Genomic DNA, 26455 nt, shown 5'->3' with positions numbered 1-26455 from the left:
TTGCAAAACAATAACACAAAGAAAACAAGGAAAAAATTGAGCACAGACAAAATTTGAAGGTTATACTACTTGTAAAATGTTGGATCCTTTTGTCTCAGTTTATATGACTTGAATTCCTTTTTAGTCAGTCTCAAAAAGAATGACACATTTCTATATTAAGTAACAAATTAACTTTAAAATGATCATTTAACCCTTAATAAAATGATTTATATTCACACAAATAATTATCACTTATTTAATATCACAAGTTTCTAAAGTCTTTTTTTTTCTTAAACTCTGTATCAACTCAAACTAACTCATATAAAATATGACAGAGAGAGTAATATTATTGATAAAAAAAACATGAAAGTGAGGATAGAAAATTTCATACCACCCTTTGTAGAATGCATATGGTTCATACATCTTGCTAAAGTTCTCCAAATATTGCACCTTCTTTGTAAAACGCATTTGCATTTTTGAATGCTCAACTTCAATCAAATCTTGTTCTTCATCATGTTGTTTGAGAAGTTGCTCCAAATTATAATTTGAAAAATCCGATATGTTGTCGAAATATCTCATCTTCTTAACCTCAACTTGATCTCCTTTTGAGTTAAGAAAAGGAAAATAATGGAAAAATTCATAGCAATACTCTAAAAGTTGTGACATTAATAAAGGATTCACAGATGACGATGCTACATGATAGACATTTAGCTCTGGACTTTGCAAGTATCCATGTTTCGCAATAGCAGCCATTGTAGCATTTACAACCATATTATAAGTTCATGGGTTTTAAAGGTGTGAATAGGAAGTGAAGGGTTGTGACTCTCCTGAAGAGTTGCAACTTTAACAAAAGGTTGTGACATTTACGAAATGTTGTGTCTTTTCTAAAAGGGTTGTGACCTTTACGAAATGTTGTGCCTTTTCTAAAAGGTTGTGACCATTCGAAAGGTTATGCATTTTCCAAAGGGTTTTGAACTTTGAAGAAAATGTTGAATGTCTTACTTATAAGTTCAGGTAGGGGTGTATATGGCCGGGTTGGTTCGAGTTTTTCAAATATCAAATCAAACCATTTGTGTCGGATTTTTAAATCTATAAATCAAACCAAACCCTTAAAACTCGGGTTTTTCAACTTCAGGTTTTTTCGGATTTTTCAGATTTTCGGGTTTTTTCCGGAAAAGTATTCATACAAACATATAATTTACTTGTACTTCAAATATTTCTTTAGTCCTACCAAAATACAACTATCTAAGGTGTTTCTTAAGAAAATAACACAAAATATTATATGAGTAATGATACTAAAATATCCAACAAAAAATAATAATAAATGAAATCGCGTAAAACAAATATTGCAAATTAACAAGTCATAATGAAAATGATCATAATTTAAAAGTACTAAATCATGCTAAAATAAGTTTAGTAAGTATTAGTTACATGACTAAATATTAAAGGAAATTAAAATTAGATTATGTATTTGAATAAACCAATGTAAAACCATAGAACAAATATTCAATATTATTGTCATTCTTAGTGTTGAATTGATTATTATTTTTGCTTTAGTATTAATTTAATTTTGATTTAAGATTTATTATGATTATCAATATCTGTGGACTATAATCTTTATTGAACCATTTAGAATTCTAAGTTTCAAACTTGAAATAATAATATATTAAAAGATAAAAAACTATGAAAAAAGTATAAGAAATATTTAAAAATTATATCAAAGTAAATATTTTTATGTATAAAATAAATTTTTTAAATAATATATATATAATGTCGGGTTGGTTTGGTCTCGGGTTGGTTTTTTTAATTAAAACCAAACCAACCCAAATATAGTCAGGTTTTTTTTTCCAATACCAAACCAAGTCAAACCAACCACTAGTCGGGTTTTTTTTCTCGATTTGCGGTTTGGCTAGATTTTCGGTTCAATTTTGTACACCCCTAGTTTATCACAAAACTTGTGGCGGAAGCTATCATTACAGCAAAAGAGAACGACAAAAGGTTTTGACTGTTCAAAAAGGGAGCAACAAAAAAATTTGTTTCAGAAAATGAGCAGTAAAAAGTTTTGTCTGTTATGAAAGGGAGCAACAACAAGTTTTATTTGTTTAGGCTTTGTTATATCCTGATAGAAAATTGTTTGTTGCCCCTTAAGGCAATAACTTTTGAAAGATTGTGATCAAACAATTTTCAAGACAGTCTATTCCATATGAGAAGAGGAAATGAGGGAAATTCAACTCAAAATATTTCAAGGTATGGGGGTGTTAAGTAAAAATTCAAGTTCCTATTTCCAAAAGGGGCAAAATAGGACCTAAGAATGTGGATTGTCTGTACATTGATATGCTACAAACAGTAAAGCATGTCGATTTATAGTTCATCAGTCCAAAGAAAAATGTGCTTAATAAAGATATTAAGAGGCGTAGTAAATGTCAAAGGACATCTACTTCCTTTGGATATGATTTTGTAACATTTTTTCTCGAAAACGAGTCTCATGAACTTAAAGAAGCTATGTCTTATGTTGACTCATCTTTTTGGAAAAAGATTGTCAATAGTGAGAATGATTCAATCTATATCTTGGTTGATCTTCCTCCAGGAAATGAACCTTTGGGTTCAAAGTAAATCTACAAAAGAAAAAGAAGGTTGATGAAACGGTTGACAAATATAAAGCAAGACTTGTTGTCATAGCTAGGCTTTAGACAATAAGAAGACTTTGATTATTTTGACACATAATAGCCACATACTAGAATTACATCAATTTAGATGTTAATTGCGCTAGTTGCGGTATATGGCCTTCAAATTCATCAAATGAATGTGAAAATAATTTTCTTAAATGGAGAATTGGAAGAAGGAATTTACATGGAACAACTTGAGGGTTTGTGGTTCCTGATAAAGGAAAGAAAGTGTGTAAACTTGTTAAGTCACTTTATAGACTAAAAACAAGTGCCCAAATAATGACATGTCAAGTCTGATCAAACCGTGTTAGCAAATGAATTTAAGATTAATGAATGTGATAAATGTATTTACATTAAAGACAGTTCGAATCACAAGATCATTGTTTGTTTTTATATTGATGACATGTTGATCATCAATAGGGACATTTCTGACATAAATGTTACTAAGCTTATGCGGGCAAAAAACTTTGATATGAAAGACATTGAAGTTGCTAATGTGATCTTAGGTGTAAGAATTCTTAGAAATCCACAAGATTTTGCATTTTCACGGTCTCATTACATTGAAAAGGTACTTGACAAGTTCAAGTATTTGGATTTTAACATTGTCAAGACTCCATTAAATGTGAGCTTTGTACCTCAAAAGAATGAAGGCGAAAGTGACTCACAATTGGATTATGCTAGAGGATTGAGAAGTATGATATATATCATGAAGTGTACACGATCAGATATAGCATGTGTTATTAGTAAATTGAGTTGATTCACGTACAATCTCAATCAAACTCATTGGATGACAATGAAAAGATTTTTGGAGTATTTCAAACATACTCAAAACTATGCTTTGCATTATAACTAATATTCAAGAGTATTGGAAAAATATATAGTGATGCAAATTAAATCACCAGGTCAAATAAAGTAAAATCCACGAGTGGGTATGTATTTACTCATGGTGGAGGAGTAGTCTCTTGGAAATCTTCTAAACAGGCATGTATTGCTCATTCTACTAAGAAATCTAAGTTTATCGCTCTAGATAAGGCCGATGAAGAAGCTGAATGACTCCAAAATTTCTTGAAATATATTCTTTTTTGGCTCAAATCTTTACACGAGTATGCATACACTGTGAGACTTAAGTTGCAATAGTTAGGGCATGGAGCATAATGTATAACAGAAAGTCTCGTCATATATGAAGTAGACATAATATTGTTAGAGAACTACTCTCTAGTGGAATTATCGCAATTGATTATGTAAAGTCAAAGGATAATGTGTCTGATCCACTTACAAAAGGCCTAACTAGAGAGGGAGTTGATAGATTATCAAAGAGAATAGTACTATGGCCGAGGACAAGTCATCGTGGCGGTAACTCTACCTAGAAGACTGGAGATCCCAAGATCTAGGTTCAACAAGATCAAACAAAGTCATTAATGACGGTTCAACATTGTCAAAATTATTTTTATGGTCCATTCATATGACACGACAATGTTCAGTAACAAGGATAAATGCATTAGGACTTTTTAATGGTTCTAAGTTTGATATACGACATATCAAATAGTGTATCTACGGGATAACGCATTTAGAAATCGCCTATGTAAGTGTGAAGTGTAAGTTGCTTCAAGGAGAATTCGGTAAGGCCAGTTCTCTACGCACTTATAAACCAAGACGTGTTCATGGCTGAAACGAACAAAACAATGAGAACCAAAAATAGTTCAAGAGTTGATTGTGTGACTTATATTGTCTAGGTATACACTAAATCTTGACGTTTCAAAGATATCAAATCTACCAATTGATCGAGTATATCTGATATACGTTCACTACGAAAAGTTCAAAGGGAAAACTACTTATCCAGATGCAATTAATCCTTACTTATGAGTCACACAGTTTTTCATGCATATGTTTTAACAATAGTTATTCTTATACATGTGGAGGATTGTTGGGTTTTAAAGGTGTGAATATGAAGTGAAGAGTTGCGACTTTTACAAAGGGTTGTGACCTTTACGAAATGTTGCGTCTTTTCTAAAAGGTTGTGACCTTGACGAAATGTTGTGTCTTTTCTAAAGGGTTGTGACCATTCGAAAGGTTGTGCATTTTCCAAAGGGTTGTGAACTTTCTAAAAGGTTGTCTCTTTTCCAAGGAATTGTGACATTTCCGATAATGCACAATTAACACCTTTTCGTACTATCCTTTGTTGCTATAAATAGAGAGGCTTTCTCTCATTTTTCTGCATCAAATTCTTCCCTTCTTTTGCATACATTTCTTATAAATAAAATCGATCGATCGTGTCTGTGTGTGTGATCTCGTTGCTGTCTTTTTGAGTTCACTGAAATTATCGAAGTTTGAGGTACCACTATTTCTTTAATGGTTAATCCGTTTTATCTTGGGAGGAATTAATCTACAACCTCTATTACTTGACGGGATTAAATTTCTTAAGGACACACAGTGGGTTCTGTAAACTCGGATAGTTCCCTTCTTTTTCTTTTCATCTTTTATTATTTCTGATTTGCTACAGGAGATAACACATTCCATATCAGACCAGAACAAATCAATAAACCAAGTAAACATGTTAAATATAAAACTAAAATCTATTAGAAAAGCATACCTACCACATCAATAAGACAATTTGGATCAGCAAAAATGCTTGGAAACACACCTTTTCCATAGAAAGTAATTACAGGGTCGATTACCCTGTGAGATAGAAGAACATAAACAATTAGAAACTAACTTCATTCGAAAGTCCTTTTTAATTTCTTAAACTTTGTGTCAAGTCAGAATAAGACAAACAAATCGAAACAGATCAAGAGTATAATATATGGTACCTAAATCCTTGTATCCATCCTGGAAAAGGTTGTTCATAACTAGTTGTTATTAAGGACGGACGAATAATGACTATTGGTATGTCTTCCCTCATGTTGTCGATCACCATCTCACCAATGGCCTTTGTGAATGAATATATATCGTGCCATCCATATAACTTTGCCCTATTGTATAATTAATTAATTAATTATTAAAAATCATATAGTATAATTTATTATTTAAGGGAAAATTACGTGGTTTAGCAAACTTATACTACTTAATTACTCATCATAGCTATAGTTTGTCATAATTACCACTCGCGACTAACATTATACATTAATTACGTGGGCTGACTTCGAGTTTGTATAATTAGCCACGTTTGTATATGCATAATTTGCTAGAATATACAAATACATATGTATAATATACAATTATCTAACCGATATACATATACAATTCACCTCTCTCCCACTTTATGCCCTCTCTTGCTCGCCTCTCTCCTCCCTCTCCCAATCTCGCTTGCCATATATACAAATGCATATGTATAATATACCATTATTTAACCGATATACATATACAATTCATCTCTCACCCACTCTCTGCCCACTCTCTGCCCTCTCTCGCACGCCTCTCTCCTTCCTCTCCCAATTTCACTCGTCTCTCTCCTCCCTCTCTCAATCTCGCTCGCCTCTCTCCTCCCTCTCCCAATCTCTCTTGACATATATACAAATACATATGTATAATATACAATTATCTTACCGATATACATATACAATTCACTTCTCTCCCACTCTTTACCCTCTCTCACTCGCCTCTCTCCTCTCTCTCCCAGTCTCGCTCGCCTTTCTCCTCCCTATGATATGTAGCTACGAATTGTAATTATCGAACTATAGCTATGGAGAGTAATTAAGCTATTTTTGAGTGGCTATATGTGAAAGTTTCTCTTTTTTTAATTAGACTTGAATATATGTATATTGTAACAATGATGAATCTCGTATTAATTACTATAGACTATAGTCATATATGTCATTTTATCTGCATTTTATCCTTAATGAGATGATTTATTTAGTCACACTTTCAAAAATTTCTTAAACAGGAATTGACAGACAAATTATATTCTATAGCAATTTAACGACGATGTTAAATTCGTAGTTAATTCTAGCTCTTTTTGTAATGAATTTTATATTGAGTTTCCTTTTATCTTGAGTGAATTTAGTTTCTTCATGGATGATTTACTGATTTTAGTTATAACATAAAGTTTGGATTAAAGAAAACTAACTATTTGACTAAAAAAATTAAAGAGCAATATACCTCTCAGCTCCTAATTCTTTCACAATTTTCTTGAACTCATTATTTTTAATAGAATTCTTCAACTTTGAAATAAAGTCCAACTCATTGGCAGCATTGAGAGATGGAAACTTAGCAGTTGGAGAATGTGATGTGAGTTTTTCCTTTGTTATGCTTTCTCCCATCGTGAAAGGCTTCTCATATAGTAGGCCTTCTCTTTCTCCATTGGCATATGCTTTAAAAGAAACAAATTGCATAAGTAAATCAATCCTTTTTAATTTATAATAGTCAAACGGCTATATAACAATGTTGTTGTATAAAAAACACTAAAAAACATATAACATGAAAAATCGATTTTAATTTTTTTGACTTTTATGGATGATTGTTGTCATAAAGAGGTTTGACTGTGAATTTGAACGTGTACCGGTAGAATAATGGATGAGGAGTTTCAAGTTCTTGCATTTCTTGGCAAACATCATGAGTTGATATGAACCATTCACATGAGCATCAAGAGCTAAGTCATACCTAGACAATATTGATGAAGACACAATTAATTAAATATAAAAATAAAAGTGTGCATGCTCTTTCTGGTCTCTGACAACTTTTAGATGAGATGGTCGTACTAACCTCAAGTCCAATGTGGAATTTGCTGCAGAGTCAATGATCAAATCAATTTCTTGAGCAATTTCTTGAGAAATAATAATATCCATACCAAGGTTTGGCTCATGAATATTTCCAACCACAGGAATCAGTTTACTTCTTATGAACGACTCATAAGATTCCCCTTGCATTTCTTTTAGACATTTGAATAATTTTGATTCTATTATCTAATGAATAAAATAAGAATTCATGAATAATTAGTGACTTAATTTGGAACTTAAATTTATTTAAATAAAAAGTATATATGGAAGAAAAATAAGAATTCATAAATCAACATACTTCACTTGTTAATCTGTCAAACACTGCTTCCTTATTTTTTGCCCTTATAAGAAGGTAGATCTTGCTTACTTTTGGTGTTGTTCTTAGCATCTTTTCAATCAAAACTGCAAACAAATTGTTTTATTGGAAATGTTAGAGAATATAATTAAGTGATTAAATGTGTGCTTGTCTCTGACAACTTAAGGCTTTAAATGTGATACGCTAGAGTATACATTTCAACGTGGTATCATAGTAGGCAAAAGTCATGTGTTTGAGCCTCATCGCCAACGAAAAAGAATCAACATCATACTTAATTAAGTAGATAAAAATATATATGTTAGATCTCACTAACATGGATCTAAAATTTTGGATGTGATGATCACATATTTAAAATTATTTTTAGCTCATATATACAATCTTGCTTTGTGATCTTACTAGTATAATAAAGGAAAGGGTCAAATTTGCTCCTCTATTATACGAAAAACATCAATTTTATCCTTTGTTATAGTTTTCGACAAAAATACTCTTATCATAATTCAAATGGTTCAAATATCCATTCCTTCGTTAGAATTGTCCAATATGAACGTGCTCACATGACACTAATATTTTGATGAAGTGGAATACCACGTGACATGCCCATGCACCTCACCAGCCACCACCCAACCCATGCATAATTTAACACACATTTTGTAAAAGTTCGATCAATGAAATTACCTTTTGCAAGAAATCATGTAGCACCAGTGACAAGAAGGTTTTTTGCTTAAAAAAAGTCAACAATCCCTATTCCATTTTTAGCTAAAACATCTCCTTGATGATCACTCAATGCTTTAATAGAAGAGGAAGACATGCCAATGCCATGATCAGGGGCGGACCTATGAAGGGCAGTGGGGGTGCCACGCCACCCCCGAACTTCGACGGAAACTCTATATATACATAGGTATATATACATAATATTTATATAAATATAAAGTGTGCCACCCACAGAACAAAATAGGCTTGTGGTGCCATGGTAGGAGAGCAACTTTAGAAGGTTGAGGTTGCGGGTTCGAATCCCATTTGAACCTATTTTTTTGAAAAATTGTTGAAAACGTTTTTTAAGTGAAAAAAAGGCTCCAATCCCCCTTTTTTTTTAAAGGAAAACAGCTAGCACATTATTTTATTTTATTTTATAATTGTTATTGACTTAAATTAAATTAATTACATTACTCCTTTGACTTAGAAGTGTTCTCTTTCTCTTCAACTATTTCCAAACCCTTCTTCCTCCAAGTTTCAACTTCTCCAAAAAATTTATCCCCCCATTCCGAACCCAAATCACTTCTTGTCGTTGCCGCCCCCCGCCAGTCTTAGCATTCCGTTCAGCGGCTAAGCCTCATTTGGGTGCTTTAGTTTTAAATTTGTTAACTTCATGCTTTTAGTGTGGAGTGTGGAGTGTGGATTTGTAATATCTTATTATTTATATTTTATTGATTGATTTATGATATATATCGAAAAGGCGAATAATTTAATCAAATATAAAATTAATTTAATCGATAAATTTATTTGGCACCCCCGGACTCTAAATCCTGGATCCGCCACTGGCAATGATCAATTCCCAATGTTAAGTGACTAGTTTTCTTTGATCTAATTTTGTATGAAAATTTGTTAGAGAAATGAGTAAACTATTTTCAGAAAACAACTTAATTGTTGATACCCTTGTATTAAGGGAAAAATTATTTTGAAGGTGAAGCATTGACATTTATTAAGTAATAGTGTATTATAGAAGCTAAAATATTTTGTACATTATTTATAGAGGTAGTCTTACAATCAAGGTGAGATGTAAATTAAAACGGTTGTGAGAGCTAGTGCTAAGTGTAGCCTAATAATAAGGCAGATTGTTGAATCATGGTGAGTTATGACTTTGATAATTAACAAATATGATCACCATGTTGTCTTGCATCGACAAAATGAGATCTCTTGCTTAGAAAATACTAATTAAATAGAAGAAAATGGGTTTTCAAATCTTTGTATAAAAAAATTATGTATAAAAATAAAATCTCTTATTAAAAAAAGACATAATCAAAATAATAATATAAAAGTCTAGAAAGTCGTTTCTCCAATTTATGCGATAATAATCAATCCACATATGTCAATTTCATCTTCCATATTAGTTTTGTGATGATAGTCAATCCACATGTGGCAATTGTAATTTTTATGTTGAATAAATCTTTAGTCTCATAGATAGGGATGATAATATAGCGATGTACGTGCGAATATAGGGGCTAGGCAAGTTTAGATTTATGCGAAAATAGAGTGGGACGAGTCTAAAACAACTTTTTATGATTATAATTTTGCTCTTTCACAATATTGGGAAATAGTTGTATACTTTCTCACAACTAATTGAAACCAACCATACCAATCTTCATTCTTTATTTTTTGCCTAGTTTGGGCTTGTTTATTTCCCCCATATTTGAACAATTATTTAGAACAAATTAGAAGTTCCTTTTAGCTGTGGATATTCAAAATCTCATTTACCATACCTAATATAAGCTAGTTAGTGATTACTATTTAAAATTTTATAAAATCTGATATTAAAAAAGGCTAAAAATAAAAGAGTGACAATTTCAAAAATTTATTAGAGATATATTACCGTGAAAAAGGTTGAATATATCCCTAACTATAGTAAATGGTATGTGTATACCTTTCGTTATACTTTTAGTACATCAATGTTCTTATCGTCCCGTGTATATACCATTTATACTAATGGTGATACACGTCTCTTAATCCTATCTGCTGATCCGAAATTTATAAAATTTCTACCAAAAATTAAAAGTCTCACCCGAACTAATTTAAAAATCCACCCATATAAATAATGTCCACCACCTGCAATACTTCAGCTGCTTTCGCCTCTTTTGCCATCCCTTGAACCTCAAACTTCACTTTATTGCATATAGTCCATGACTTTATCAATTTATTTTCACATAAATACACACACTTAATAACTTTACTATCAAATTTAGGAATTAAACTTATCCCATATAGTTACTGGATTGTTTTGTATCTTGCTATTTTAATTTGTTGTCTTTTTTATATATATAATTGTGCGCCAAATACTTTCTTTTTTAAATCGAGAGTTGACAACAAACTTCCTACTTCTACATGTATAATGATGAAAAACGATACAATCTATCCAAACATATTACTCATTAAAAATGATACAATACAATATGATATAAATTTTATAAAGCGATATGTAACAACCTTTCAAACAAGTGTGTTAGGAAGATGATATCTTGCATTTCAATACATGTTCTTTCACTCCAGGAATATGGATTCCTATAAAGTAATCTCTCCAATTTATTTTTGACAAATCAATATCAAAGCTTTTTCTCTCTTCTTCAGACATATTTTCCATTAGTTTTTGCATGTTGCCATTGTGAAACCTTGCAAACAATAAAACAAATAGAAAAGGAAAAATTTGAGCACATACAAAATTTACTATGTTTCATCTTTGTAAAATATATATGCTGCCCTAATTCTATGAGGGAAATAAATTGCGTAAGTGACATTTCAAATTCATTAGATTCGACCCATCCAATGCTCCAACCCCTACCCCTTGACTATCCCGCCCACAACTCTGAACCCCTATTAATCCCCACACCATCCCACCATCATTGTATTTCACTAAATTATATATAACTATTCCTGGGACAATATATTTATTTTTTTAATATTTGAATAACGGTAAAGTTGTCTCCATATAAAAATTGTGAAAGTCGTAATTATACTAAATTACTAATGTTTGCATTAAGATAGCATGTCTATATCACACTCCTTGAAGTGCAACTCTTCCTCGAACCCTACGTAAACACAGTATACTTTATGCATCAGACTGTCCCTAAGTCTAGAATTAGTAAATACAATATATATAATAGTAAGGAGAAAGTGTCATACCGTCCTTTGTAAAATGCATATGGTTCATAAACCTTGCTAAAGTTCTCCAAATATTCCACCTTCCTTTTAAAAAGTATTTGCATCTTTGAGTGTTCAACTTCATGAGTTAACTCTCCTACTTCATCATGTTGCTTGAGCAATTCCTTTGAAATATAATTTGAAAAATCTGACATGTTATCAAAATGTTTCATCTTTTTAACCTTCACTTGATCTCCTTTTGAGGTAACAAAAGGAAAAGAAGAGAAAAACTCATAGCAATAGTCCATAAGTTGTGATGATAATAAAGTATTCACAAATGATGATGCTACATGATACACATTTAGCTCTGGACTTTGCAAGTTTCCATGTTTGGCAATAGCAGCCATTGTAGCATTTACAACCACATCAACAGGAACCTAAATCAAGTGAACAAACACAAGTTGTTAGATAGTTTATGTGATGTTGTTTGACTTGCATGAAATTGTGTTGCTAAAAATCATCTCATTAAGAATAAATTTGATGTTCCAAGTGAAATTATTACAACTCCCTTTGTTCCATATTTGTTGTTCACTTTTGCCTATTCACGTATATTAAAAAATCATAAATAAGAACGTGTAAAATATTGAGAAATGTGACAACTACTATGTGACTTAGGAAGTATTGTGAGAACCAAAGGGAATGATGACCTTGGGTTGTACCCAGTCTGAATGGATTTATTTTTTGTCCCATAATCCCCCACTATTATACATATCATGATACGTCATAGCTATAGATTTTTTTTTCCATCTTGTTTTTTTTAACGAAGACATCGATCTCACCATATTCATCGTCTAAAGATATATCTTTCATTACAGTAGTTATATGATAGGTCGATCTTTTTATCTGAATCCGTATAATAAAGCTTTCCCAACCGGCCAACGATCCTTCCCGTGCGCTGGTCGTGGATAAGACACTCAAAAGAAAAAAAGATGACACGAAGATGGTTAGCTGCAAGGTGACTGACGGCAAAATTTCTTTTTAGGAGGAAAATGGAATCTATCATGAAGAATCTAGGATGAAGACATAGACCCATAGTGTGTCCTTTCTTTCTTCCTTTGAAAATAGGGAAGTTAGAAGGGATGTCTTGGAATGGACAATAAGGAAACTCGACTTGAACAGCACGTCCCCGGAAAAGTTTTTTTTTAGGATCCAACAACTTATGCAGGAACTTTCCAACAGACCGGTTGCTGCTTCCACAGCTGAGAAGGCTTTATTGAAAGCTTTAAAAGAGTGGGAGAAAGGGGACGCATTAGGACAAAAAGAGTACTCCCTCCATCTCATATTAGTTGATGTCACATATTAGTTGTCCACCTTACTAAATCAAAAAAGCATTAATTAAATTTTTCTATATTACCCTTACAATTAATTCTTTTTGAAAGTATTCACATTTGTTTGTAAAATTTTCAAGAATTTTTGTAAGGGGTGAATTAGTAAAATATTCTTATTTATGATTAGTTATTATTCGTGTAAAAAGGAAAATGATCAACTAATATGGAACGAAGGTGTATTTATTATCATATTTTTACTTCTTACTGCAAAAATGCATGTTGGGATCTAAAATGAGTGCTATCTTAAAATTAGGAATAACAACGGGGAACAGAGCAGGGCAAATCCACATAAATCCGCAAAGACTTCAACTCATCAATAGCATAATTTTATATTTTCAACCCGCCTCGCATAAACCCAAAATGTACCTACCACATCAACAAGACAATTTGGATCAGCAAGAACACATGGAAAGTCCCCTTTTCCATAGAAAACAATTGCAGGGTCGATTACCCTGTGAGAGAAAACAAGTAGATAAAAAAATCAATAAAAAATTGACTCTCGAAATCGTAACGATGCAAAAAGGAGTATAATAAGATACCTTAATCCTTGTATCCATCCTGGAAAAGGTTGTTCATAACTACTAGTTATTGTGGAGGGACGAATAATGACTATTGGTATGTTTTCCCTCATGCTATCAATCACCATCTCACCCATGGCCTTTGTGAATGAATATGTATCATGCCATCCATATAAATTTGCCCTATTGTATAATTACATTAAAAATCATGTAGTATAATTTATCTAATTAGACTTGAATATATGTATGTATAGCATTAGGATCATTAATCTTGTATTACTATACTCTATATAGTTATATATGTTACTCAATTTGTCTCAATTTATGTGTCCAACCAAACACCATCACATGAAATGGGAGAGATGGAGTACTGATTTAGGGTTGTTTGGTAGGGTGATCAAGAATAGGTACTAAATTTTAGTACAATATTTGGTTACAAATTTAATTATGGTGTAGCTAATAGATGTATCTGTTATACACTCTATTCAATACTATTATTATACATAACAAATCATGGGATTAACATTAATACAACAAATCAAACACTCAGATAAAAATAATAATGTTAGCATAACTAATCTAGTCATATCAAAATATATACTAATGCGACGAGAGGGAGTTGCTCGGATGGTAAGCACCCCTCACTTACAACCCGAAGGTTGCGAGTTCGAGTCACCAAGGGAGTAAAAGGGGTGGGAGCTCATAGGGAAGGGTAAAAAATAAAATAATATATATATATATATATATACTAATGCACCCTATAGTACTCCCTTTGTCATAATTTATATGACACAATTTTCTTTTTAATCAACCTCTCAAAAAATGTCACATTTCGATATTTAGTGACCATTTGAAATTAAAATATCCATTTTACCATTAATAAGATGATTTATAATCACAGAAAAGCAATGTACCTCTCAGCTCCTAATTCTTTCATAATTTTCTTGAACTCGTTATTTTTAATAGAATTCTTCAACTTTGAAACAAAGTCCAACTCATTAGCAGCATTGAGAGATGGAAATTTAGCAGATGGAGAATGTGATGTGAGTTTTTCCTTTGTTATGCTTTCTCCCATCATGAAAGGTTTCTCATATAGTAGACCTTCTCTTTCTCCATTGGCATATGCTTTAAAAGAAACAAATTGCATAAGTAAATAAATCATTTTTAATTTATAATAGTCAAACGTCTATATAACCATATCCTTATATAAAATACACTATAAGACATGACATGATTGTTGTTATAAAGTGGTTTGACTGTCTGTCAATGAATTTGAATGTGTACCGGTCGAATAATGGATGAGGAGTTTTAAGTTCTTGCATTTCTTGGCAAACATCATGAGTTGATATGAACCGTTCACATTAGCATCAAGAGCTAAGTCATACCTAGACAATATTGATGAAGACACAATTCATTAAATAAAAAAATAAAAGTGTATGTGCTCTCTTTGTGACAATTTTTAGATGACATGATCGTACTAACCTCAAGTCAAATATGGTATTTGCTGCAGAGTCAACAATCAAATCAATTTCTTGAGCTATTTGTTGAGAAATAATAATATCCATACCAAGGTTTGACTCATGAATATTTCCAACCACAGGAATCAATTTACTTCCTATGAATGACTCATAAGATTCCCCATGCATTTCTTTTAGACATTTGAATAATTTTGACTCTATTATCTGATGGAATAAGATACATGCATAGTTAGTGACTTCATTTGGAAATTAAATTGTTTTAATATGAAAAATTTATATGTAAGAGGGAAAAAAACTATTCATAAATTAGCATACTTCACTTGTTAGTCTATCAAATGCAGCTTCCTTATCCTTTGCCCTTATAAGAAGGTAGATCTTGTTTATTTTTGGTGTTGTTCTTAGCACCTTTTCAATTAAAACTGCAAAAAAATGTTTTATTGGAAATACTGGAGAATATGTATAATTAAGTGATTAAAATATGTGTTGTCTCTGACAACTTAAGATTTTAAATGCGATAAGCTAAGTACGTATTTTAACGTGGTCTCGTAGTAGGCAAAGGTCATGTGTTTGAGCCTCACCACCAACAAAAAAAATAAATCAACATCATACATAATTAAGTAGATAAATACCATGTATCTTAAACTTTTGAATGTGATGATCACATACTTTAACAGAGAATGTGACAATCATTCAGACTTCAGAAAATTAAGTAAACAAAAAATTGTGCTCTTTCTTTCTAACTACTTATATTTTTAGACTACATGAAATGTGATAAACTTTAGGAAAGAAATAAAAACAAGGAAGAATTAAAATGACTTTTAGCTCATTTATACAATCTTGCTTTGTGATCTTACTATTACAACAAAATTAAAGGGTCAAATTTGCTCCTCTATGATATGAAAAGCATTAATTTTATCCTTTGTATATCTTTTGACAAAAATACTTTTATCATTACTCAAATGACTTAAATATACCCCTCCTTCGTTAGAATTGTACAAAATGTGGACGTTCAATCCCACATGACACTGACATTTTGATGAAGTGGAGTACAACGTGACATGCCCATGCACCTCATGGCACAAACCATAATTTCACACACATTTTTGTAAATGTTAATCAATGAAATTACCTTTTGCAAGAAATCCTGTAGCACCAGTGATAAGAAGATTTTTTGCTTAAAAAAAGTCAACAATCCCTATTCCATTTTTTGCTAAAACATCTCCTTGATGATCATCAAAATGCTTTAATAGAAGAGGAAGAAAATGAAGAGGGGCCATGAATTCCTAACGTTAAGGGACTAATTTTCTTTGATCTAATTTTGTATGAAATTAATTTGCTAGAGAAATGAGTACTATTTTCAGAAAACTTAGTTGTTGGTACCCTTGTATTAAGAGAAAAGAGATTTTGAAGGTGAAGAATCATTGTCATTTGGCAATCAAACATATAGTTTATTATATGTTATAAGAGCTAAAATATTTTGTACATTATTTATAGAGGTAGTCTTACAATCAAGGTGAGATAAAAATTACAAGGGTTGTGAGAGCTAGTGCTAAGTGTAGCCTAATAATTAGGCAGATTGTTGAATTATGGTGAGTTATGATTTTGATAATTAACAAGTTACGTTGTGCGTTCAGAAAATGAGATCTCTTGCTCATTTACAAATTAAATAGTCATATTTACGAATTCATGTGATGATAGTCAATTCACATATAACAATTTTATCTGTCACATTAGTTTTGTGATGATAATCAATCCACATATGGTAATTGTATCTTTTATATTGCTTAAATCTCTACAATCCACATATGGTAATTGTATCTTTTATATTGCTTAAATCTCTAGTTTCATAAATAGGGATGGTCATAGAATGGTGTGAATTATATTTAATTAAATCTATATAAATCGAGGCATATTTAGACTTGTACAGGGTGGGGTGAGCCTTTAATCATGGATATTCAAAATCTCATAATCATTTGTATATTGTCACAGAATTTCTATTTCCTATCATAACCAAAAAAAAAACCCCTTATCATATATAATACCTTGATTTCAGCTAGTTACAGATTATTTGAGTTAATTTTTCAAACGATCATTTGACTAGTAACTTTTATTTTAGAAATTCACTTTAATTTTATTTTGTTGCACAAAAGTCACTTAAATAATGATAATTGGTGTAACTTCTTAAAAGTGTAATTTCTGCTCATTTTTTAATATATATTATTTACTATAATTTTTTGAGTGACATATTTTAGTGTGTTTAACGGCGCCGTATTGATACCTCATCACTGAAAACGACATCGTATTAGTACTGTTAGTGAATTCGTATTAATACTTGGGCCGCAGCCATTGTTAGCCGAGTCTTCTTCTTCAATAGCCATAGCCGAAACTTCACTGTACTCTCAAAAATTAGCTTCGAAGTTGTTCCAAGATGATGGGTTTATTGCGTGCTGTGGCTAAATCGAACCGTTCGATTCAAACGAGTATTCAAAATCAAGGGCTGACATTATCTCTCTGCAGACAGTTTTCGACCCAAATGGAAACACCCCAGAAGGACAATTCATCTGATCCATTCCTCCGAAACCCATCTTCTGGTATACATGAATCTTTTAAATATTTGATAAAAAATGATCTTGATGTTATATTTATTCTTAAAGTTCACTTTTTTTGTTTGTTGGAATTTGTGTTTTTTTTTCAGTAGTTTGTTCAAGTTTTTTTGGTTGGATATGCATTATGAAAGAAATTATGGATACCCTTTTGCTTATTTGTACTTTTATCTGTTTTTTTGTGGGGGGTTTTTCAAATATTTCTGTGTTTAGGGTTTATGGTTTTGGCTGTTCTGCTTATTCATTAAGCTTTGAGCATTGTCTACTAGGTAACTGTGTCCCTGTTTTTGAGAATTTTGAAATCATTGTTTGTTTATTAGAATTGAACCCTTTATGGGAAATAACCTCTGTATATCTGCATACAGTCTACCCTGCCCAGATCCTATTTTGTGGGATTTCACTGGGGCTGCGGGAACGAGTGTTGTGCTTGCCCCGACCGATAGCACCATTCATTACCGTGAACCAGCCCCTCTTCAGTATAGGCAGGTCTTCCTTTAGAACAGATTCATTCCAGAACAGAAAACCAAATTGAGAGTTGTTTGTTGTTGTTTATTTATTGGAATTTGTTTTTTCCAATGGTTTTGTTAACCTTTTGGATTGGATATGCATAATGCAAGAAATTATGGATACCCTTTTGCTTATTTGTACTTTTACGCAGTCTTGTTAATTTACATGCGTATTTTTTCAAATATTTGAGTGTTTAGGAACTATGATTTTGGCTGTTCTGCTTATTCATTAATCATTTTCAATTTTCTACTAGGTATTGTGTCCCTAATGCTTGAGAATTTTGAAATCATTGTTTAAGTGGTTATGAAGGACTTATCAAGTTTACCTGGCTTTTCCCTGTTTGCTTTTTGTTTGAGCATTGTTAGTTTGCTACTAGGTATTAGGTAAGTATTTGACGTGTTAAACACCTTGAAATTTAGTTACTCATGGCGGTGAAAATATTTTGTTGGATTTAATTGTATTGAAAAATTTGTGAGTTTAACACATGAGTGGAGGTAATAATCATCAATCAATCAACTACACCTCAATCCACACTAGTTGGAGTAATTGGGGTCAGCTATATGAATACTTTGTATCCTTGCCACACGTGTTCATATGAGTTCACTGTTCTATCCTATTTTGGCAATTTTTATGCTAACCATCAAACTACTCCATCCCCTTCCTTTATTTAAGTTACAAGCTTGTTCTAGTTATGCTTCACGAAGATCACATAGGTGGTGTTGGAGGCAATTATCAACCATTAAAAAGTTATGGATTCCTTATATCCAATTCTTTTGCGTCAATTTCCTTTATTCCCACACATGTAGAGTGGACAAGTTTTAATAAAGATGTGAGTTATTCCTTTTCTTTTGGTGACACAAATGCATATGCAATCTTATATGAGATTGATCCAGGATCTTGGTATTTCTATTTCTCAGGTTTGGTTTATGGGAGACTTTTTGTCACTGGAAAGCATACAAGGAAGAGTGACATTCTTAACATGTTAGGGAGTTCTAGATTGAGCCCAGATGACGTTAGATTTGAGTACAACATGAACTATGCTCCAGTTTCAGTGTAAGTTTTCTTTTATGATTTAAGGTTTAACAATGTCTATGAGGAAAGTGCTTACAATTACACCACGGTTGTGAAAGCCAAAAGCAAATCCAAAGCATACAGCCTCTTTACACATGATGCAATTGACCCAAGTCAAATGTTTCCTTCTTCAAAAATTCTTTTCTCCTACACAAAAATACGAACACTTTTCAGAAAAAGGACTGCCACCCATGCTTTTTTTCTCTCTCCTGCCCATCTCTGCCAGCTACCACCTCTCCTCCTTCAGTCCATCTCTATGATCCAAAACCATTTCTTCACTTAACTTTCTATACCATTTCTTCACTTTCCTTTTTACTGTTAAACGACAAGATTATTTAAAGTTATCCATCATTCCTGAGTTCGAAATTTCTATACCCAGCATAACACAATGGTCATGAACAAGAGAGAAACCATGATAAGCTATTGCCCAGGCCATCTAATTTTTTTCTGCTTTGTTAAATTGTTACTCACAGTAGCACCACACACCCTCCCACCAATTTTTCACTCTCTTTCTTGCTTCTCCAAACTGAACTGCCATACCCAAGACCCAACTTTCAAACTACAAAAGACAATATTAAATTATAGGCTTTTGGCTAAAGCTGAGCCATCACTACCATCCATGGTGGCCGGGATCATATAAATACATAACTATTACTCCTTTAATGGAGTAAACATGATTTTACTTCTTTTAGTATATCATATTTTGTTTCTCCGTTTGAGGAAGAGCAAAAAAAGCGGAGCAGATGAAAATCCATCAATGTTAAGCTCTATTAGTATGTGTTTGCATGTGGGGGAGGAGAGGAGGGACATATGGGAGATGAATAGAGACGAGGAAATGTGAAGAAGATAGGAAAAATGAAGAGAAATAATACTAAAGAAAGCATGTCAGAGTATTCCTATGGAGGAACAGTAACAACAACAAAATAATACTACAATTGAAGTACAAGAAACATAAAATAGTAACAAAGGTCGAAGAACAAGAAACTACCAGAGTAATACCACGATTTCTAGTTTGGAAGGATAAGCGGGACAATAATCTACAACCTAACTAACCTTGTACCCTTATCTTTGTGCTCCATAACCTCTTATTTAAGGTCAAGTCCTCGGTCAACTTAAGTTGTGTCATGTCTTGTTTAATCACCTCTCCCCAATACTTCATTGGCCTACCTCTACCTCTCCTGGAACCTATGTTGCTCGGACTCTTCAAAACTTTCATTGGGTGCGTGTCGGATTATTCAAAAGTAGTGCATTTTTAAGGATCTGACATGGGTGCGGCAACATTTTTGGACCGTCCGAGCAACTTAGCCTGGAACCATCCATAGTCAATCTCTCACACCTTCACACTAAGACATTCGCACATCTCCTTATCTCCTGTCTGAACCATCTCAACCTCGCTTCTCGTATCTTTTCCTCAATTGAGGCTACTCTCACCTTGTCTCGGATATCATCATTTCTAATCTTATCTCTCCCAGTGCCCACACATCCATCTCAACATTCTCATTTCCGCAACTTTCATCTTTTGTGTGTGAGAGTTCTTAATTGGCCAACATTCCGCTCCATACAACATAGTCGGTCTAACCACCACTCTGTAGAATTTGCCTTTAAGTTCTGGTGACAACTTCTTATCACACAAAACTCCAGAAGTGAGCCTCCATTTCATCCACCCTGCACCAATACGATGAGTGACTTCATCATCAATCTCTTGATTACTTTGGATAATGGACCAAAGATACTTGAAACTTTCTTTCTTTTGGATGGTCTTGGTATCAAGCCTCACTTCCTTGCACTCTAGGTATTCTCTCTTGGTATAGGCAATTTCATGGAAGGATCAATGTATAAAAACTTGACAGGATATAGATTCTTTGTAAAGGTAATCTTATCATTTGTTTTGATGAAAGGTTATCTTATCAGTTGTTAGCAGTATTTGGACTCATACTATTTTGTCAAAAGCTTAGAATGAATAACTTTTTTTTTTTAAACTGAAAAGGGAAGATTAAAGCTTAGAATGAATAACTAAGAGTGTGAATGGTACTGGACCATAAACACTTAAGAAAAGGGCTTCTTATACATACTTATATAGTTATATATAACCCAGCACCTTCTTAATACATGAAGATGCTTATTAACAAAATACTTTACTTTTACCAACCAAACAAACTGAGGGGCCATTTTGTTTAGGAGCATGTTATGCGGGAATTAATAATGTAGGGATTGTAATGCAAAGATTTAGTTATGCAGGGCTTAGTAATGTAGGAATTGTAATGCAGAGACTAACTAATGTAGAGTATATGGGGATGATAAAAAAGGTAACCGAACAATGCATATTTATACCTTGTTTAATATATAAATTGCACTACCTTATGCTGCAAACCAAACGTCCCCTTGGACTTTTCAGGATATATCATTTGTTATCAGATTGAATGTCTTGCTTCATTTTTTACATAATTTGTACGGCAGTATTGACTAGTAACTTGTGAGTTAATCTGAATTACACCACCAATACTTGGTCAATGTGGGTAATAAAGCGCTTTTTAGTTTATTCCAGTTCCCTAATGATGTTTCTTGTCACAGTTGTTTCCTTTTCCACCAATAGTTCTTGAAGTTGTCAATTTTATTTGCATTTTTTCTGTACTTAGTTGTTTGTTCAACGATAGAGTAGTCTAAGCTTTCTTGCCCGTTTGCTTAATATATTTTAAATATTGCTGTTACTGCTTTATCAGAAATGAAAATACTTATTACTGCGGTATTCCCTATTTTATCGCATGAATAGGATGATTCAGTTCCCTACTCGAAATTCTTATGAGGCTACACTTAGGGAAGGAAATCGGAAGGGTGGCTTATTCAGAATGGAGAGGGTACTGCTTCAATATACATCTTGATTATTAATCTCTGGAGGGTAACATGCAAAATTGTCATTTCCTCTACCTTTTTGATGATTATAGGTTGGTCGTCAACAGTGGGACACTTTGCCACGCTATGATGGAAAAACTGTAAGTCCGGTCTGTAGACTCTAATGTTTACTGTCTCCATCCTTTTTTCTGTGTGTTGGGCTGTGGTAGATGGTGGTGGAAGGGCTGATAACAAAATAAAAACCTCAACTAATAGGAGACAAAAAAATATACTAGGTGATTTCATTCTATATGTCTAAGCCTTAGTCATAGCATAGTTACTTGATATTGTGTTGCCGGGAGGTAACACTTACGGTGTAGTAGTCGAGGTGTGTGCAACCTGACTCGGATGCTAGTTTTATTTTTTAAAAACAATGAATTATTCTTTTTTTTCTGAATGATGATGTTCATGCTTTGAAGCAAAAATCTAATGATGATTGTTGGCATTATCAGATTTTATTGGTAGGGGTCCCTCGAAATGCAGTTGCCGAAGATGTGGAACGTTTCCTTGCTGGTTGCCAGTATGATGCATCAGCAATCCAAATGTTCGGCAGACCACAACGAGCTTCTGATAGGTATCTAAGCTCTACCACTCACATGTCGGTGGCTTTATTCACTGTTATGTGTTCTCTGTTAGTAATTAGATGGATTTCTGGCTTATTTGTTGCAGACCACCAACTAGAACAGTCTTTGTGGAGTTTCCCTCGCAGGCTAAGGCAACACATGCATTTATTACGAAGAACAGAGGCTTCTGTCTTAATAACCAAATTACAGTGCGACTTCTTCAGTAATCTCATCCATCTCCAAGATAATCTACGTTTTGTTTCCCTGTTGGCGATGCTCAATTGCTAGGATGTCGATGATGATTTGGAATGCTTGGATTGTGTACCTTCTTGTCCAGGCTTCAATCCTTCCATCAGAGAACTATTTTCATTTACGGTAGGAAAAGCTGAGATGAAAGTCCAAATAATATAACCTTATCAATATTTTGAATGACATTGTTTTGCAAAACTGTCCAAGGAGGGACCAAAAAGGAGATGTTCTTAGCTTTTGCTTGGATTGTTTGATCTAGTCATCAAGCGTTATACTTTTAGAAGGCCCTTCATGTTTATGATAGTCTCCTCAAGTCCCTTTATTTAGATACTACCACTTGTTTCAATTATTCGGTATTAGACACTTTTTAAGTTTAAATTTCAGAAAAACATTGGCAAATGAAATCCTCTTCAACATTGTCACAATGCAGAGACGTGAGAAAACACTGTCAAGATCATTTTAATCCTCAGTAGCCCTAAACAACACAACTGTCAAGATGTGGTCAATGTTGATGATATATCATATACTTATCAGTGCAGTAATCCTTTTATTAGGGGTGACAAAAAATGGTCCACTTCCAAATTCAGTCCGACCCATCCATATGCTACCACTATCGCTATATATAAGTGGGCAAAACTTAGGGGAACCAGTCTAGGATGAACATACTCCAGTGCATCCTAAAGTTATCAAGATAGACAATGAACACTCATCAATGGCCAAGTTAAATTCCTCTCATGTATGGTCCACGCATTCGTTACAACTTCAGGAGAAGCCAAGGAAATACGATAAAAGGGACAGATGAAACAAAATCATGATAAATGAGGTTTATATAACAATTCCATTATACAAAAATAAAAGGTCTGTATTGTGATTCCAAACAACAGTGAATTGTAATTCATTCCAGTAAACCTACTGTCATTCCAGGTAAAACTCACAGTGTTAGGCTGAGAACTGTATAAAATGTCGGGAAGAGACCTCCTCCATAAGACTTCAAAATCACAGCTCAAACTCCTCGTCTTGAAGAGCCAATGCTGCAGCCTCTTCTTCCTCATCATCAAGAACAAAGTACTCATTCCTTTCCACAGGCCTAAACATGTAAAACATGACAACGTAAAAAGCTAAGCTCACTATTTCCTCCGCAGAGTCCGCCACCCATTGGTACTTATACGCGGCAATTGTCCTCAATGCAAAAACCACAATCCTTGTGAAGTACAAGTATCCAATCACCACAATATAAAATTGCCTGAAAAGAGTCAACTTTGCCAAATTCCTTGCTGCCTTCCCATCGGTCTTGGAAGTCTCCCTCAATGACCTAATCGACCACACAATGGGGAAAATAATAGCACAGCAGCACACAATATCAACAATCAAAAAGACCTGATTCCATGTCACCCAATCCTTAATAAAAGGACCTGTTTCACCAATAACGACCGAAGCCACATTAGCCAAAACCTGAAGCGGAATCACAATCATCAACACCTTCTTTTCCCTATCTTGTAAAAATGGCTTCAAGAACGACCACCCAGTACCAATCAAAACAATAACAGTGAAAAGCAAAACCACACGCATGGACTGGAAAATGTAGAACAACACATCCCATCCATGTGCAGTCCCAGTAACCTTAACATAATGCTTATCCTCAGCAGCAAAAAGCAAATTCAATGCCTTCATTACAACCAAAAGTGCCATAAGTCCATGAATCCTATGCACTGATATCCTATTCTTCAAACACACCAACACCCAGACGGCCAAGAAGCCAAAATAAACCAAGGAAAATAAAAAATACAATGTTGGCAACTGCGTAAGACCTGTAGAAAGAGGGGAAGATAATGAGAAGTTAAATATGCAGAGAGATGAGAAATACATAGTGGGTACCTGCATTATGGCCATTTCCACCAAAATGGCTTGTCATGGTATCATAATATTGAGAGATTTGCACAAATAGGATCATTTCAGGTTTTCCTATTTAACGTTTGTCCCAGTGTAAGGAAGTTTTGCAAGAGTAGGTTGGCAAGGCCTAGCTTGCTCAAAGTGTCCCTAGCCGGGGCATTACTTGTTTGAAGTAATGCCAGGCCGGAGCATACCTTGTTAAATGCCTGTCCGGGCATAACTTTGAACAAGTTCTATCCCGCTCCAACATAACTTCCACCTGGTGTTGAAATGCCTTTTGAAACAGGGGATTTAAACACCAGCCCTCAAAGCACCCATTTTTGTATAATATTTGAATATGACAAGCTAGTAGAAGTATTAGAGTATTATCATCTGTTCGAACGAAACATTTCCATCAAAATGTTTATTATTCGGGAAATCATCATTCTGATCATTTGCTTGGGTTTGGTTGATACGCCGTAAGGAAAGCTTCTTCCTTTTTTTAGAATGAGAGGGTAAGAGCTGGACATTTGCAAAAGAAATGACTTTCACCAAGTTATACTCCCCATTTTGATGAAAAGCATCTCCCTTGTAAAAAATATTTTAAGAATTCAAGCATATGAAAATGAGTTCATGAAGTTATATTAAGCTTTTCACAATTCAAGTAACCAATCAAATTTCATCAAAGAATATATTTTGTTTACACAATTCAAGGTGTAACACACCATAAAAACTGATTTCATCAACGAAACTATTAGGATTTCGCGGAAAATGGTTACATCAAGGAAAACATTTCTGTCATACCAAACCAAAAGGTCCCTTTCACTATCATATTTTCATATTTTGCAGCCTTACAATGGAAGCTCAATTTGATCAAACGCACATATTTCCCAAAATAACCAAAAAAACTATACAAAAAGAGCAATTTATCAGAAAAAAAATACAAAGTGGGTAATCGAATAAAACCTGCAGACAGATAATCTTTAACGCGGCCATCGAGATTGTAAAGCTCAGTGCGTACATCCATTGAAACTTTTGATTCAGGAGCACAATTGGCGAAGAAGAGAGAGTATTCATTAGGGGAAGTTACAGGGTAAGCTCGATCGAATGACGAATTGGGTGGAAGAGAAAGTTCACGAAAAGTGAATAAATGTTGAATGTAATTGGATTGAAGGACACAGAAATTAGGGTTTTGTTGAAGCTCAATAAGGACTTGAATTAGGGATTCTTCAGATAGGAGGAAAAATCCGAGTCCGGAAGGATCAGAGGTAGCTAGACTGGAGATGACGGAGACAGAGGAGACGCTAATGGAAACTTGACCCGTATGTGTGAACCCGAATCGTTCGAAGAGGATCATGGGTCGGTTATCGGATCGGATCTTCAGTTTTTTTATCTCGCCGGAGGTGAATGAGGAGAGGCAGAGTAGAAGGAGAAAGAGGATCGGTAATTTCAACATTTTTTGTCCGGCGGTGGATACGGCGGCGATGGTGGAATTTGGCGGCGGAGGAGAATTTGGTAAAGAGAAAGTTGGAGAAAATGAAATCTGGAATAAGATTTACAGGAAATAGCTTTGAAATGACGATATTGACCCTATGTGCGTTAGATCTAATGTATTAGGTGGGAATTTGGGATCTAAAACCAAGAGAGGTCTTTTGTTTTTTTATGTATATATATAAAACAATAAAAATAAAGAGATGAAAAAAAATAAATATCTACTACTTGTAGGGGTGTTCACGGTTTGGATAAAAACCGATCCAAACCGAAAAACCAAACCAAACCGATAAAATAAAACCGATTT

At 33.5% G+C, this 26455-nt stretch overlaps 2 protein-coding genes across 2 annotated transcripts; one reads left to right on the top strand and one right to left on the bottom strand.

Annotated features, from left to right (window-relative positions):
* Nucleotides 1–17250: 17250 nt before the first annotated feature.
* LOC102595308 (uncharacterized) lies at nt 17251–23134 on the top strand. Its single transcript, XM_006345619.2, has 6 exons — nt 17251–17497; nt 18934–19069; nt 21858–21942; nt 22030–22077; nt 22429–22550; nt 22646–23134. Exons 1-6 carry the CDS (start codon nt 17335–17337, stop codon nt 22764–22766), a joined length of 675 nt encoding a protein of 224 aa, XP_006345681.1. The 5' UTR covers nt 17251–17334; the 3' UTR covers nt 22767–23134.
* A 453-nt stretch (nt 23135–23587) lies between these two features.
* LOC102594975 (protein GPR107) lies at nt 23588–26302 on the bottom strand. The gene is made up of 2 exons (XM_006345618.2): nt 25624–26302; nt 23588–24596 (listed from the first exon to the last, which is right to left on the bottom strand). The coding sequence occupies exons 1-2, from the start codon at nt 26111–26113 to the stop codon at nt 23785–23787; spliced, it is 1302 nt and encodes a 433-aa protein (XP_006345680.1). The 5' UTR covers nt 26114–26302; the 3' UTR covers nt 23588–23784.
* Nucleotides 26303–26455: the final 153 nt, after the last annotated feature.

Source organism: Solanum tuberosum, unplaced genomic scaffold, assembly GCF_000226075.1.
Source record: "Solanum tuberosum cultivar DM 1-3 516 R44 unplaced genomic scaffold, SolTub_3.0 scf00071, whole genome shotgun sequence".
Lineage (NCBI taxonomy): Eukaryota > Viridiplantae > Streptophyta > Magnoliopsida > Solanales > Solanaceae > Solanum > Solanum tuberosum.
Note: the sequence above shows the minus strand (reverse complement) of the source record. Positions and strands in the feature narration are given on the sequence as shown.

Excerpts from the sequence above, each read along its gene's own strand:
- LOC102594975 (XM_006345618.2), bottom strand. The coding sequence starts at position 26,113 with ATGTTGAAATTACCGATCCTCTTTCTCCTTCTACTCTGCCTCTCCTCA. Across the intron at positions 24,597-25,623 it reads TAAAGATTATCTGTCTGCAG|GTCTTACGCAGTTGCCAACA; the intron begins GTTTTATTCGAT and ends CTCTTTCTACAG.
- LOC102595308 (XM_006345619.2), top strand. The coding sequence starts at position 17,335 with ATGATGGGTTTATTGCGTGCTGTGGCTAAATCGAACCGTTCGATTCAA. Across the intron at positions 19,070-21,857 it reads AACTATGCTCCAGTTTCAGT|GATGATTCAGTTCCCTACTC; the intron begins GTAAGTTTTCTT and ends TCGCATGAATAG. Across the intron at positions 22,551-22,645 it reads CCACAACGAGCTTCTGATAG|ACCACCAACTAGAACAGTCT; the intron begins GTATCTAAGCTC and ends TATTTGTTGCAG.